This window comes from Ziziphus jujuba, chromosome 8, assembly GCF_031755915.1.
Source record: "Ziziphus jujuba cultivar Dongzao chromosome 8, ASM3175591v1".
NCBI classification, from domain to species: Eukaryota; Viridiplantae; Streptophyta; class Magnoliopsida; order Rosales; family Rhamnaceae; genus Ziziphus; species Ziziphus jujuba.
In genome coordinates, this window is record NC_083386.1 from 22,226,895 (window position 1) to 22,240,474 (window position 13,580).

At 32.6% G+C, this 13,580-nt stretch overlaps 2 protein-coding genes and 1 long non-coding RNA gene across 8 annotated transcripts; 2 read left to right on the forward strand and 1 right to left on the reverse strand.

Annotated features, from left to right (window-relative positions):
- The first annotated feature begins 1,717 nt into the window (after window positions 1–1,717).
- On the forward strand, window positions 1,718–3,817 carry LOC107414001 (two-component response regulator ARR17). The gene is made up of 5 exons (XM_016022080.4): window positions 1,718–2,515; window positions 2,772–2,851; window positions 2,960–3,037; window positions 3,142–3,212; window positions 3,317–3,817. Exons 1-5 carry the CDS (start codon window positions 2,362–2,364, stop codon window positions 3,411–3,413), a joined length of 480 nt encoding a protein of 159 aa, XP_015877566.2. The 5' UTR covers window positions 1,718–2,361; the 3' UTR covers window positions 3,414–3,817.
- A 140-nt stretch (window positions 3,818–3,957) lies between these two features.
- Window positions 3,958–4,843, reverse strand: LOC107413999 (uncharacterized). The gene is made up of 2 exons (XR_001581118.4): window positions 4,443–4,843; window positions 3,958–4,327 (listed from the first exon to the last, which is right to left on the reverse strand). It is a non-coding gene; the product is annotated as an uncharacterized LOC107413999 (long non-coding RNA).
- Window positions 4,844–7,289: 2,446 nt separating this feature from the next.
- LOC107413989 (glycerol-3-phosphate dehydrogenase [NAD(+)] 2, chloroplastic) lies at window positions 7,290–13,334 on the forward strand. 6 transcript variants are annotated; one of them, XR_007239800.2, is made up of 11 exons: window positions 7,354–8,371; window positions 8,842–8,978; window positions 9,084–9,189; window positions 9,406–9,607; window positions 9,730–9,817; window positions 10,008–10,155; window positions 10,786–10,935; window positions 11,020–11,169; window positions 11,301–11,572; window positions 11,882–12,010; window positions 12,976–13,334. XR_007239800.2 is itself a non-coding variant. In XM_048470525.2 (9 exons), exons 1-9 carry the CDS (start codon window positions 8,006–8,008, stop codon window positions 11,313–11,315), a joined length of 1,362 nt encoding a protein of 453 aa, XP_048326482.2. In that variant the 5' UTR covers window positions 7,354–8,005; the 3' UTR covers window positions 11,316–11,694. The 6 variants fall into 6 exon arrangements, 2 of the variants coding, with proteins under 2 accessions (XP_048326484.2, XP_048326482.2); XR_007239799.2 differs by having other exon boundaries at window positions 11,882–12,001; XR_007239801.2 differs by having other exon boundaries at window positions 11,882–11,977.
- Window positions 13,335–13,580: the final 246 nt, after the last annotated feature.

Here is a 13,580-nt window from a genome sequence, read left to right on the forward strand (position 1 = left end):
AAGATAGGTCAAAACCTAAAAATACATTATTGTCCCTAAGCTGTCTTCCTCTCTCTGTCTTTTCCTTGGTCAAAAACCACTGATTTGTTTTTGGAATCCCACTTAAACGCCATCAAATCTTGAATGTACGAAATGGGTTTCTACTCAGGAGTCAGTGCCGTCAAACTCTTTGAGAGTTGTGACTGCCGTCATCTCAGAACAAAGTTATATCCACGGGTAAAAAACTTGTAAGCTATGGTCGAAACTTGGAAGCCAACTATGAGAAAACTTTGATCAGGGTCTAGTAGTAGGACAGGAATCAATTTTCTATTGGACTATTACTTTTTTTTTTTTTTTTTTTTGTTGAATGCTACTGGACCACCGCTGTTAAAATAAATTTTAAGAGATGTTCATGTTATTATGGAAAACAAAACTCCTAGAGATAATACTTGGAAATGATGGCACAATTTAATATTTTGTAGTTTGGGGAATTACACTTTGATCCCTAAGTTTAAATTGTTGCAATTTTGACTTTAAAATATTTAATTTCTCACATTTTGATTCATTTCGATTTTTTTAGATCTATATCTGTATTGATAACTATTGATGTGGAATCTAAATTAAAAAGTAGCAAAATGTAATGGTAATTTTGCCATGGAATATTCCCTATTCCTGCTCAAAAAAAAAAAAAAAAAAAGAAAAATTTAAAGAGAATGTTTATGTAAATAAAAGAAAACAAAACTTGGAAGTATATGTTTGAAAATCAGTTCTTTAGTGGGTTTATTTTAAAGATTGACTCAAAAACACAAAAACGTGGTACGAAAACGAGCAAAGCTGAAATATTCCTTGACAATGGACACATCAATAAAATCAAATCCATCTACCAAAAAAATTTCCATCAGCGCTTTATAAGTAAGTTCAGTCTACGATTTTTCTTTGCCAACAATCAGATCGATAAGAGAAAAAGTAATCACATAGGATTCTGTTTTGAAATCTTCTTTTTCTACTACGTACAACTAATTAAAATCAAATGGACGATTAACAAAAGTCAATATCCAAAATAAAAAAAAACATCCATCCAAACTAACAAACAAAAAGTCAGATGATTTCATTGTGTAGAGTTGCAGGAGGAGATTCTAAAATGTGAAATGAAATGATTTCATTGCCAAAAAAATTTTAAAAAAGAAAAATGGTTAATGATTTTTTGAGAAGAGAGGACGTGATATGTTTGACCTGCTAGACAATAGCATCTTCTATGTCCTTTTTTCCTTTTTCTCTCTTTTTTTTTTTTTTTTTTTTTTTTTTTTTTTTTTTTTTTTTTCTTGCCTTCTTATTCTGTAGATTCTGATTTGATGCTTACTTTTTTGTTTCCTTTGTTGTACAAAATCAGAACCCAAAAAAAAAAAAAAAAAAAGAATAAAAATTACAGTTTGAGTCAGACGGGATAAGAATCTGCTCATCATCTTTTATTACTATAAAAATATAATTCTTTTAATAGCTTGACTTTTTCAAATTTTTTTAAAAATTATATTAATAAAAAAGTTATCTAATGATTTTAATTATATGTATTTTTCAAAATTCTTATATGAGCTAATTGAGTTTTTTTCCCTCTGTTTTCCAAGCAAATATTATTTTCTCTAATCTACCCTATGCATTATTTGGTCATATACGGGAAAAGTCATATATGGGAAAAAAGGGGGTGAAAAATATTTATATTTTTATTAGAAAAAGAAAATAAATATCGTTTAAAATGTATATAGAGTTTAAAAAAAAAAAAAAAAATTGTGACAAGGTAGTGAAAATAGTAGAGGATCTTACAGAAAGTGTGTGCAGCTGGAGTCATGCAGATATGGACAGTGATTACAGAGAGAGAGAGAGAGATATGAGAGATATGAGACAGATATGGTGGGGAAGAGGAAGAAGAAGAAGAAGACTGAATCAAATCAAAGGGAAACCCAAAAAGGATCACGAAATATCTGTGACATTGGAGGATATTACTATCTCCCTCTCTTTCTCTCTCTCAAATTCCAAAATCCACCAACCACTTTCTTTTAGCATTTATTCTCTCTTTCTCTATAAAAAACGACCACATTAAACATTACTATACGTATTCATTCATACGTCTCCTGTGAGTTCGTTTTGTTTTATGTTATATAATATATATGCTTTTTGTCAGACAAAAAACGTTTCCTCTGTTTAGTTTTTGTTCTTTCTTTATTTTACGCACTTACTTTCTCTACTGCCTTATCTGCGTGCGTCTATTGCTTCTGTTTCTCTCCTTGCTGTTACGTTGCTTTTATGTTTTCTTGTTATTATCACTATTAGGTCTTCTCTTTGAACTCTACTTTGTTGGTCAGCCTTTTTTTACCCTCTCAAAATCAAATGGATGCTAGTTTTCCTTCTTCTTCTTCTTCTTCTTCTTCTTCTTCAAAAGGGTTCACGGAAACTGGTGAACAACCCCATGTTTTAGCTGTAGATGACAGTCTCATCGACCGCAAACTCATTGAGAAGCTTCTCAAGAATTCCTCTTGCAAAGGTATATATATATATATATATGTAATATGTATGTCTCTCTTACTCTCTGGTTTTGTTCTGTTGTATTTTCCAAGAAGACCCAAAGACTCTTCTCCATTTGTAATATTTTTTTTTATCCACACTGTTCATCAATGGGGTCCGCTTTTATTCAGGGGGTCCCAGACCATCAATGGTGGTATCAATATGATAGACCATCGATGAAGAGGATCTTTATTTATTTTTTGAGACTTTAATGGTTATGGATATTTGTATTGCAGTGACTACTGCTGAAAATGGGCCAAGAGCATTGGAGGTTTTGGGCTTGGGAGATCATCAACACAATAAGTTGGAAAGCAATGTGAGTTAATTTCCATGTTCAAACTCCAAAGAAACTCCTTATTCCTGTAGAAGAAAAACAAAAAGGAAAATTTGATTAATCCAGCTGGCTTTTCATATCCATTTGCAGGCTTCAAAGGTGAATATGATCATTACAGATTACTGTATGCCAGGAATGACAGGCTATGAGCTGCTTAAGAAAATCAAGGTACATACATACGCATACACAGAACACATACACATATAAATCTATTTACATTGCATATATTTAATTGATCTTGGCAACATTTTCATGTCTTTTTTCCATGGCAGGAATCATCAAACTTGAGGGAGGTTCCAGTGGTGATTATGTCATCTGAGAATGTTCCAACTCGTATCAACAAGTAAATATATGAACCCATTTTCAATTTGCTGCCTAATTTGTACTTTGTTACCACTAATCTTAATTAGTTTTGTTAATGCAAGATTTGTTCCTTTTTCCCAACAGGTGCTTGGAGGAAGGAGCTCAGATGTTCATTTTAAAGCCTCTGAACCAATCGGACATAAAGAGATTGAGATGTCATTTGATGAATTGCAGGAGCTAAAAATCATTGTACATCTTTCCCATGAGGCAGCAAAATCTGTCATCAGCTGCTAGTTAAATTTTGTTTTGGCTTAGATATAATCTAATTAGTCTCCACCTTCATATTTTTGTATGAAGCAGATTAGTTTTTGAATTTAACAATATATATATATATATATTTTTGTCTGGTGGCCTTCAGAAATTTTGCAGCATTTCTATTTTGGTCTTATTAGAGTAGCAATTTCTTTCAAGTCATTGAATTTGCTGATATTATAATCGCAAACTCCCATCGTGGACTTCTCATTCCATATATCCTTTCTGCTCTTGCATCGAAACTTAATGGAAACCAGTAAACCATTTGATTATTCAAAGATTACTCATAATCATGAACCAAATTCTCATAATCAATCAGATCAAATCAAATATAAAATTCCTTGTGACATATAGATTTTTGGCTTGGAAAACCTTATGAAATCTCAAGGAAAGATATAAGACGACAAAATTTCCCCTGTTTTCTTCCAAATAGGAGCGAATAGAGAAACAATCACACAAAAACCAGCAAAATATTGTAATCAATGCCAAACTGCCTGCTTCTCTTTCCTGCTCTTTATAAAGAAATAATCAACTTTATAAATACAGCAGAGCTTCAATAACTTAAGAGTCAATAAAAATGACAACAGTAATGGAATAAGAGAAAAAAGGGATAAAGAGCTCAAAAGAAATGCTTTTGGTGGTGGCGGTGCCTGCATTCATCGCATCCAAAACACTGAATTACAGGGAAACAAGCCGCAAACACACATCTTCCTATCCCTCTAAACAATGAGGATGCAACAAAATAAGGCCGGCAATAACATGCCCGACTTCGATCATCATGGCTTCCCTTTCTTCCATTGCAAGGACGCTGCTTGCCCATAAATATATATGTATATATATCTCCTAAAACAGCAGAGACCCAGAGTTTATATGCCAAAATTGGGATGCCCCAAATGTTCGTTCAGAGAAAAAATTGAATCTTTATCATTCAAGCTTCTCAAAGGTTGAGAATTTTTACCTTTGTGGTATTGATAGAAGCTCTGAGCTCTGTGTTCGAATAGAGATTGTTTATGGAGGCTCAATTACATAATCTGACTTTGATGTAGAAGTTATTGGTTTATGGAGGATGTTAAGAAGATAAGAATATCCTTTTGTTCCATTGAGGAAGAATAAGAGATATATCAGTGGAAGGCTTTGGCTTGTGAGAGGTGGTATGTATCGTCAACTTGTAGGTAAGCTAAGGGAGGCGTGTCTTTTGCGCGTTTGGTTCTCTCTCATTCTCTTTTTACTGTTTAGAAAACATAGAAAATGAACTCGTTTTCGTTTTGTTATCTCTTCATCATTTCCAGGAAAACAGTTTTCAAATACAATAATTAAGTGGACCTTTTTATGTTTTCTGGGTCCCACTCAAGGACACTCTTTTTTTTTTTTTGATATCTCAATCAAGGATACTCTTCTGAGTATTGAAACGTTGTCTTATATATATATATATACAAAAAAAAAAAAAAAAGGAAGAAAATAACCAAATTGAAAGCTACTTTGCTCCTGTCATTAAAAGAGAGGCCTTGGCTTTTGCCATCAATAGTTTGATGGCAAGTCATGGAAAGTTACCCAAAAAAATTGCTAAGCATCCTGTATGATAAGTGCTATGCATCGTTTCAAGTTACGTCCTTACGGCTTTTTTTTTTTTTTTTTTTGAGATAGGGACTAGTTTAGATTAGACTAAATTATTTTAAATGTAATCTAATTTAATTGGATTATTTTAAATTTAATATAATTGTACAAGATTTCAAATAATCTAAGTAAACCAAATCCAAATTTCACATTTCAAATGGACCTTTGCTTTTGAAGTCCTTAAAAAAATTGCTATGCAACCTTTTAAGTCCTTAAAGTTCCATTGTTCATGTTGTTCAATAACGACACACAAAGGGCTTGTTTGGGTGCCGTGTTGGAATGTATTAAGATCTGGGTTGGTGTTAGCTAATACCATTGGGCTTGTTTGGATGTAAACATCCGTGTGTAAAAGATAATACACCTCATCAGTTTTTTATGCACTTCAAGTGGGATAACTAATACAATCTAAAAGCTTTGTATTATGTAATACGGGTGAAGCTGAAAACTGATATCTGCTATTGCACTGCCTCTCCTCCCAACATCTCCAAGGCCGATTGATCTGTAAGTAAGACTTCTCAAATTTTTTTTTTCTTTCTTCAACTTAAAGCTTTCCTTTTAGCTTTCTTTTCTTTCTTTCCATTTTTTTTTTCTCTATGTATTATTTTTATTTTTTGTTCTCTTTTCTCATATTCAGTTTTTTCCTTCCTATTATCTCTCAACTACAACACTACAAGAAGGAAGAAGAACAGTCTCTTTGATCTGTCTTCAACTTGATTTTTATTTTTATTTTCCCTTTTTCTACCTTATTTTATTTTAAATTTCTTTGGCCTCTTGAACAAATCTATTTGCCCTAGCTGTTTTAGTTTTTGAAGTGGTTTTCTTGCCCTATATTTGTTTTTGTTTTTGTTTTTCTTTATTTTTTTTAATGCTTGTGTGTATTTCCCTGCCACTAAGATTATGTTGCTTCCTCCCTCTCTGTGGCCTCGTATTATCAACAAATGTTTGACAAATTTATTGATTAATTGAAAGTGATAGCAAATACCTTCATGAAAGGTTATGAAAATTGATCTGATATTTATAACGAATTAAAAGAAATAGAATTATTTAATAAGGATCAACTTAATATCTTTGATGTTATAGTAGAGAAACCTTATTATCTTATAACATTTAGGTCCAATCATGGTATAATTATGGAGATGTTTATGAGGAAGTTACTTAAACAATTGAGAGGAGATTGATCAAACTTGGAGGATTAACTTTGTTGTATTGCTTTATAGTTGCATTCTATAAATTTTATTTAGTTGTAGTTTGGATTGTGTGAACCTTATTTGCTTAAATGAATGTTGTGTGTTGATATGGATTATGCTAATTTTATTTACTTATTTGTGGCACAATTATGGATCGTATGAAATGTGTTTGAGCAATTATGTATAATATTATTATGTTGTGTTATTATAATTATAAATTATAAAATATTTTTTATGTTTAAATTCCATTTTAGATGGTGTTTTGGTTTTTCATTATATATATATATATATATATATTAAATTGTCTTTATATTTAAATTGTAATATATAATTTTATTTTTTTCTATATATATAGATTGCATATGGCTCGTGCAATTGTTTATGTTGTTTTTATAGTTCGAAGGAAATAAATTTATCACTTATGACCTAAATGTCAAGAATAAGTTAATGGATTTAAAAGAAACATATATAAATCATATTTTTCACTAGAAGAAGCTTATAAGAAGTATATCTTATACCTTCAACATTAAAAGGAGGGTTTTTAAAAAATATACTCAAATGAGAATGATCAATCTCATCCAATTTATAAAATAATTTATGATAGATGGAAAATTTGTTTATTGGATGCATTGTAGGAGCAATAATCATGAACATAGTTACAAAAATATTCAATTGATGATATATAGATGATATATAATATGTATTGGAGATATTAGTGATTAGATTTGAACAAAAATTCTTGTTTTCATTTTACTGTTAATTTAGTAATTTTTAAGTTTTTTCAAAGTGTTTTTTTTTTTAACTATATAATACCATTTATTTTTTTAATATTAAACTTTAATATTGTCATGAATTATAATAATATATAAAATGAAAATATGAACATATGATATTTTTGTAATGTTCATTCGTTTTAATAACAATAATTTATAAAATAATAAATAATAAATAATAATACAATATAATACACTGTTGTATCAAATAGTATATTATTTTATACGATCCTGCACCACACAAATCATAAATAAAATATAATACATTTTAATACAATTCAATTCAATACAATTTATACTAATACAATCAAATACAATACAATATTGTATATCAAATGTTCCGAAACTGCATAGGAATAGGTAAAGTTAGGCGGTTTAGATGATATAACTTTTGTTGACCCACCATCCTAAGAGAAATAAAAAAGAAATGCAATTTTTTTTCTTTGGGAATCTGTGAAATAAAAATCAAACCTAACTTTGTAAGTTTTTTTTTTTTTTTTTAAGGTAATAATTCTAACTTGTAAATATTTTGGTGAATAATTCTTCTAACTTGTAACGTCATGTCTTCATTTCTTCAAAAAAGAAAAAACGAAAAAACAAAAAAAACAAAAAACAAAAAGATGTAACTTCATTGACACGGCAATCACATTTTATCGGTTGGGGTTTGGGTTTAATCATCAAATTGCTTAGGAGTATGAAAAGCCCAATGGGCTCAATTGAAAAGAGTATATATTATAAAATGGGAGTGTGGGGAGTGGTGGAATACGCATACGGCGTTCGGTAGATGGAATACAATGAGAAAATACCACGTGCGCTTATACGGGAATAGCAGCAACGGATAATCCAAGCTCCAATTTTTCCTGAAACACCAAAAACAAAGAAAAGACTCTTTCTTTCTCTCTCAGTTTCTCAGTCTCAGTTATTGTTGAGCTGCAAAGCAATTAGCAATGGCGAAATTGATAGAGGCCTCGTTGTTGGTGAACCCAGTTTTCCATTCCGATTCCAATCCATACTCCGATAATAACATGAAGCTCTCAAGATTCATTTCCTTCAACTCCAAGAAACAACCACCACCCACTCTGCTTCTTCTCCGCCTACACTCTTCCACCACTTCTTGTTTTGCTGATTCAACTCCTCCATCTCCCTCCCCTCCTCCGCATCCGCCCGGAGACCTTGACTTGGTTCTTGATTCCGCTCCCGACCGCTCCCGAGACCGCCGTAGAGCCGTACGCTTGGCCTGGGAGAAACTGGTTCGGTGGTCCAAGTTTTGGCGCTCCAAAGCCAAGACCGACGTCCTCGAGCGCACCAAAAAGGTTTGCTTTTCTTCTTTTACTACTTGTATCTCCTTTATTTTTTTTTTTGGTGGGGATTTTCAACCCCAAAATTGCTATTGTTTCAGTTACGGCGGACACAAAGAGTTTAACAGAGCTCCACATTCTTAGTGGGTTTTCAAGAAATTTTTTTTTTTTCTTTTTCCCTTTGTTTATTTCTTTCTTTAGTTGCATTGGTCATTAAATGAAGCATTTTTCGGACGTGGGCTTACTTGGCCTTTGATTTTGTTAAAAATATTTAGTAACTAGAAATCGATGATTTAGTAGTTGGTTGGTTCTTACTCTCAAAACCCTTTTTTATCTATCCAACCCCAAGTGGAAACTAGTAGAATCCCACAAGAAAATATACGTATGTATTGAGTTTTTATACATATGAGTTTGTACGTATATATGTTGTATATTTAGTTTACTTGTATGGGATTCAATTTTTGGTTATATTTGTGTTCCTTTAGATTGTGGTGCTTGGAGGTGGATCTTTTGGCACCGCAATGGCTGCCCATGTTGCAGATAGAAAGGCTCAGTTGGAAGTTAACATGCTTGTACGTGATCCTCAAATTTGTCATTCTATCAATGAGAATCATTATAACTGGTACATTCCTCTTCTATATCGTCTTTAACTTTTGCATGTTTGCGTTTGCGTTAAAATGTTCATCTAAATGTAGTTGTATGTTATTTATTTATTTATTTTTTATAGTAAGTACTTCCCAGAACACAAGCTACCAGGAAATGTAATTGCCACAACCGATGCCAAATCTGCTTTGCTTGGTGCTGACTATTGTTTTCATGCCGTCCCTGTGCAGGTTTTCAGTTCCTGGCCTCTTTTTAGTCCTCTGTAAATGCTGAGCATTCTTAATTAATATCCTTTTCAGTCTTATAAAAATTTTCAATTTAACTATTGCTTACAAGAATGCAATGCCGTTTATATTCCACCTTTAAAACTACTTTAGGTTGCTTTTTCTGATAATTTTTTGCATAAAATAGTTGCTGTTGCCTGAATCTTGTCTACGCTACTGCAGTTCAGCTCTTCTTTTCTAGAGGGAATTGCAGATTATGTTGATCCAAGTTTGCCATTCATATCCCTTAGCAAGGGCTTGGAGCTTAATACATTAAGGATGATGTCTCAAATTATTCCCCGAGCATTGAAGAATCCACGCCAGCCTTTTATTTCATTATCAGGGCCCTCTTTTGCATTAGAACTGATGAACAAATTACCTACAGGTGATATCGAGCATGTCAAAGAAGGAATGAAGGATATTGTTCGTTGTTGAATTTTGATCAATTTGTCTTTCCAGGTCTAGTAGTAAACGAGTCTATCTTATCCATGGATTTTGCTTTTGCAGCAATGGTTGTGGCATCTAAAGACAAGAAATTGGCGAATGCAGCTCAGCAACTTCTTGCTTCTAGTCATTTAAGGATCAGCACTTCAAGGTATTCTATCTGCATTATATCCGCTAAATTGTGTAACTAATGCACATAATTTGTTTGTAAATGGCAAAGTTAGCCAGCATAATTATGTCCCCAATTTCATCAAAACATGGCTCCTATATGATGCAATGCCTAAAATACTTTGTGTAAGATTAAGAGGACTGGCCCAGCTTGTAACTTCTGATAACTCCAGTGATGTCACAGGTGTGGAAATTACAGGTGCACTGAAAAATGTGCTTGCAATAGCTGCAGGAATTGTGGAAGGAATGAATCTTGGTAATAATTGTATGGCAGCTCTTGTTGCACAAGGCTGTTCTGAGATACGATGGTTGGCCACAAAGGTATATTAATTTCACTCTTACAATTTTTAGTCTGAACGAATGTAACATTGGTGGGGAACATAGCAAAGAAAAAATAACGTTATCTTCTCTAATGTGTCAATTCATGTTCAAATGATATTAGCAATTTTTAGTATCTTAGAGAGGATTAAGATTTGTGCAAGCTTGTTTTTTAGGTTTTCTTGCATTTAACAGTTGAATACATGTTTGTTCAATAGTAGCCGAGGAATTGCAACATCAAATGGTTATGCAATCTATTTGATACGTTGTAGGCAACACTTGTATTCGATACATATGCAATATCTACAGTGTCCATTCTAATAATCGCAAGGGATATTTCATGCTCAAAAATTGTTTTAAGGTTATTTGTGGATTTGAACTGACCCACTAGTTGTCTATTCCCTGGTCATTGGTTTTATATGGCTTCTTGCAATGATTACGTTGCTTCTTTATTTGGTGTCATATTGTTTATGTATGATATGCTTTCCAATCGATGTTTTCCTACATGTCTTTGTCATATGCACCTCCTGTAGTGCTCTTGGTATGATTCATGTTGCTGTTGCGAATAAGTCATCTATTTCCATCAATTGCTCTCTACTCACAACTTTTCTCTGCAAACTTTATCTGCTGAAGATGGGTGCAAAGGCGACAACGATAACTGGTCTTTCAGGAACCGGAGATATCATGCTTACATGTTTTGTGAATCTTTCCAGAAACAGAAGAGTAGGGGTCCGTCTTGGATCTGGGGAGAAGCTTGATGATATACTGAGTTCCATGAATCAGGTGCTTCCAAATTAGAATAGATCTATTGATAGTCATAATAGTGCTAAGAGATGTGCAACTCAAATAAATGATGGCAATGAGCAGGTAGCTGAAGGTGTATCAACAGCTGGAGCTGTGGTCGCATTGGCCCAGAAATATAAAGTGAAGATGCCAGTTTTAACAGCAGTTGCTCGGATTATTGATAATGAATTGACACCGAAGAAGGCTGTTCTTGAATTGATGCGCCTTCCTCAGGTCATTCCTATCCCTAATTAAATTTGATAATCCAATACAAGTGTTTTTGACTACTAGTTTAGTTGCCTTTTCTTTCCCCTTCAATTTTAAGTTGGTTTTTGAAACTAAGAGCAGATAGTTTCCAATCGTAGGTTGAAGAAGTGTGACTTGGACTGGACTCTTTCAAAGAATAAGTACTTGGTTCTTAAACCGAAAGCATAGGTTGATCAAGACATTTATTTGTAAAGATTTCACACACATATACAATTCTTTCTCTATTTTTGTTTTGTGCTCTCTCCTCAAACTTGGGAGTGGAAAGCAATTTTTGGAAGTCAGGGATTATAGTTTCTGCAAAGCTTGGCCACTTTGTCAATGCGGTAAAACCGAAGGAGATAGTTCTGAATGTTAAGGGGGAGCTGCTAAGGTGATATTCTTTTGGCAATTTCAAGCCATGAATACAGGCCATAAATATAATTGAACAACTCCTTGTATTATATTTACTGAATGATTCAATATGAAAATGTCAAATTTCCAATTCTTTCTAAATCTTTGACTTCTAACTTCTCAGTAATAATACCATGTCTCCAAAACAATATTTGGTAAGAAATATCTCATATATATATGTGTGTGTGTGTGTGTGTGGTTGATAGAAACTCTTAACACATCCCTACAATTGCACATGGAAAATAAAAATGAAAAGCATTAGTTGTAACAATTTCTTTGCCGTGTTCAGCGTTCTTCCTGGCCAGCACTGGCCGCCTTAGTGTGCATCCTCCTTCACACAATTGGATCATACCACACTCTTACAGCACAGAGTCCCCTGCAGAAGGTGTTCAACTCCTCTGACAGCAAGGTGTTCAAAGTATTTATTTTTTTGAGCTATTTTTCTAATTCTACAAATTTTGAAAATTTTATTTAAAGAAATAATTTTGAAAAATACTATTTGTCATCACTAGTGATAATCACCATCCTATGTGGCAAACTTTTATTAAAATAAAATTTTTTTTATTGTTTTTTATTCTAAAACTTAAAAAATAAACTCTGATAACAATTTAATTTTTCTTCTTTGAAACACTTTTTCTCAAGAGCCTTGATATATAGTATTGCTGATATATGGTTGTGTATCTGCATATATCAAACATCTTTACCAATTCTCGAAAAATAGATAATGTTCTGCTGCAAGTTAGAATCTTGCTTTCATTTCTTTCATAGTATGGTTGCCAAATCTCCAGCCACCTTAACATTTAACCCCCACTTCCGGTGAGTGAGATAGCATCGAACTCATCCCCTATCTCTTCTTCTAAGTAGGCATGTCAAATTTAATCATAAAACCAAAAATACAAAACGCTATACAGCATATAAATTAGATTTTAAGTATAAGTCCTGTCAAACTCAAAACATCTGAAAAGCAAACGCAGCCATCTCCTGGAAGATGGCTGCAAAATGGAACCAGAGACATTGAGCTTACTTGTTCTGTGAATTATTCCAAAGGCATAAGAGTAAGGGTCTGTTTTTGATCTGGAGAGAAGCTTGATGATATACTAAGTTCCATGAATCAGGTGCTTCAAAATTTACAATACATCCATTTATAATCATAGTAGTGCTTTCAAAGTTTTGCAACCATGGATTGTACTTGCTGGTAAGCGTAGTCAATTTTGTGAAAACCGAAGGAGATATAGAGTTCCGAATGAAAGGGGACCTGATTTGGTGATCCTTTTGGCTATTTTTATCCATTAATATAATTGAAAAAATTCTTGATTTCTTTACTGAATGATTCAATATCAAATGTGATACACCAAGACTTATCCCTGGAATTTGTCTTTCCAGGTCCAGGTAGTAAACAAGTCCCATCTTATCCCTGGAATTTGCTGTTGCAGCAATGGTCATGGCATCTAAAGACAAGAAATTGGCGAATGGAATCAGCATTTCAAGTTATTGTATTTTCATTATGTCCACTGAACTCTGTGAGACTGTAACTAGGCATATAACTTGCTTGTAACTGCCAAACCCAGCCATCATAATTCTATCTCCAATTTCATTATAGCATGGCTTCTATACGGTGCAATGCCTAAAACAGTTTGTGTAAAATTAAGTGGACTGGCCCATCTTCTATATTTCTTTCTTATTTCTTAACATTGTTTAGCTAGCAAGCTAGAGCATCTCCGATAATAAATTCTATTTTGGCATTGAAATTTTTAAATTTTGATATTTATGTACTTTTGTTTTTTTGTTTAATAGTAAATATTGATGCCAATATTAAATTTTAACATTAGCTTTTTAATAGTATATGAAATAAGATAATATTGGCAAACATATATTTTGTTTAATCATATTATTTTATTTCATTTATTAAAAAAAAGTTTGAATTAGATCTACTTTTTAACAACTAAAAAGAAAAAAAATTAAAAATTTAAAAATTTTATTACAAATTT

Coding starts and splice junctions, on each gene's coding strand:
- LOC107413989 (XM_048470525.2), top strand. CDS start 8,006: ATGGCGAAATTGATAGAGGCCTCGTTGTTGGTGAACCCAGTTTTCCAT. Junction 9,190..9,405: donor TTCATGCCGTCCCTGTGCAG/GTTTTCAGTTCC, acceptor ACGCTACTGCAG/TTCAGCTCTTCTTTTCTAGA. Junction 10,936..11,019: donor TACTGAGTTCCATGAATCAG/GTGCTTCCAAAT, acceptor GGCAATGAGCAG/GTAGCTGAAGGTGTATCAAC.
- LOC107414001 (XM_016022080.4), top strand. CDS start 2,362: ATGGATGCTAGTTTTCCTTCTTCTTCTTCTTCTTCTTCTTCTTCTTCA. Junction 2,516..2,771: donor CAAGAATTCCTCTTGCAAAG/GTATATATATAT, acceptor TTTGTATTGCAG/TGACTACTGCTGAAAATGGG. Junction 2,852..2,959: donor ACAATAAGTTGGAAAGCAAT/GTGAGTTAATTT, acceptor ATCCATTTGCAG/GCTTCAAAGGTGAATATGAT.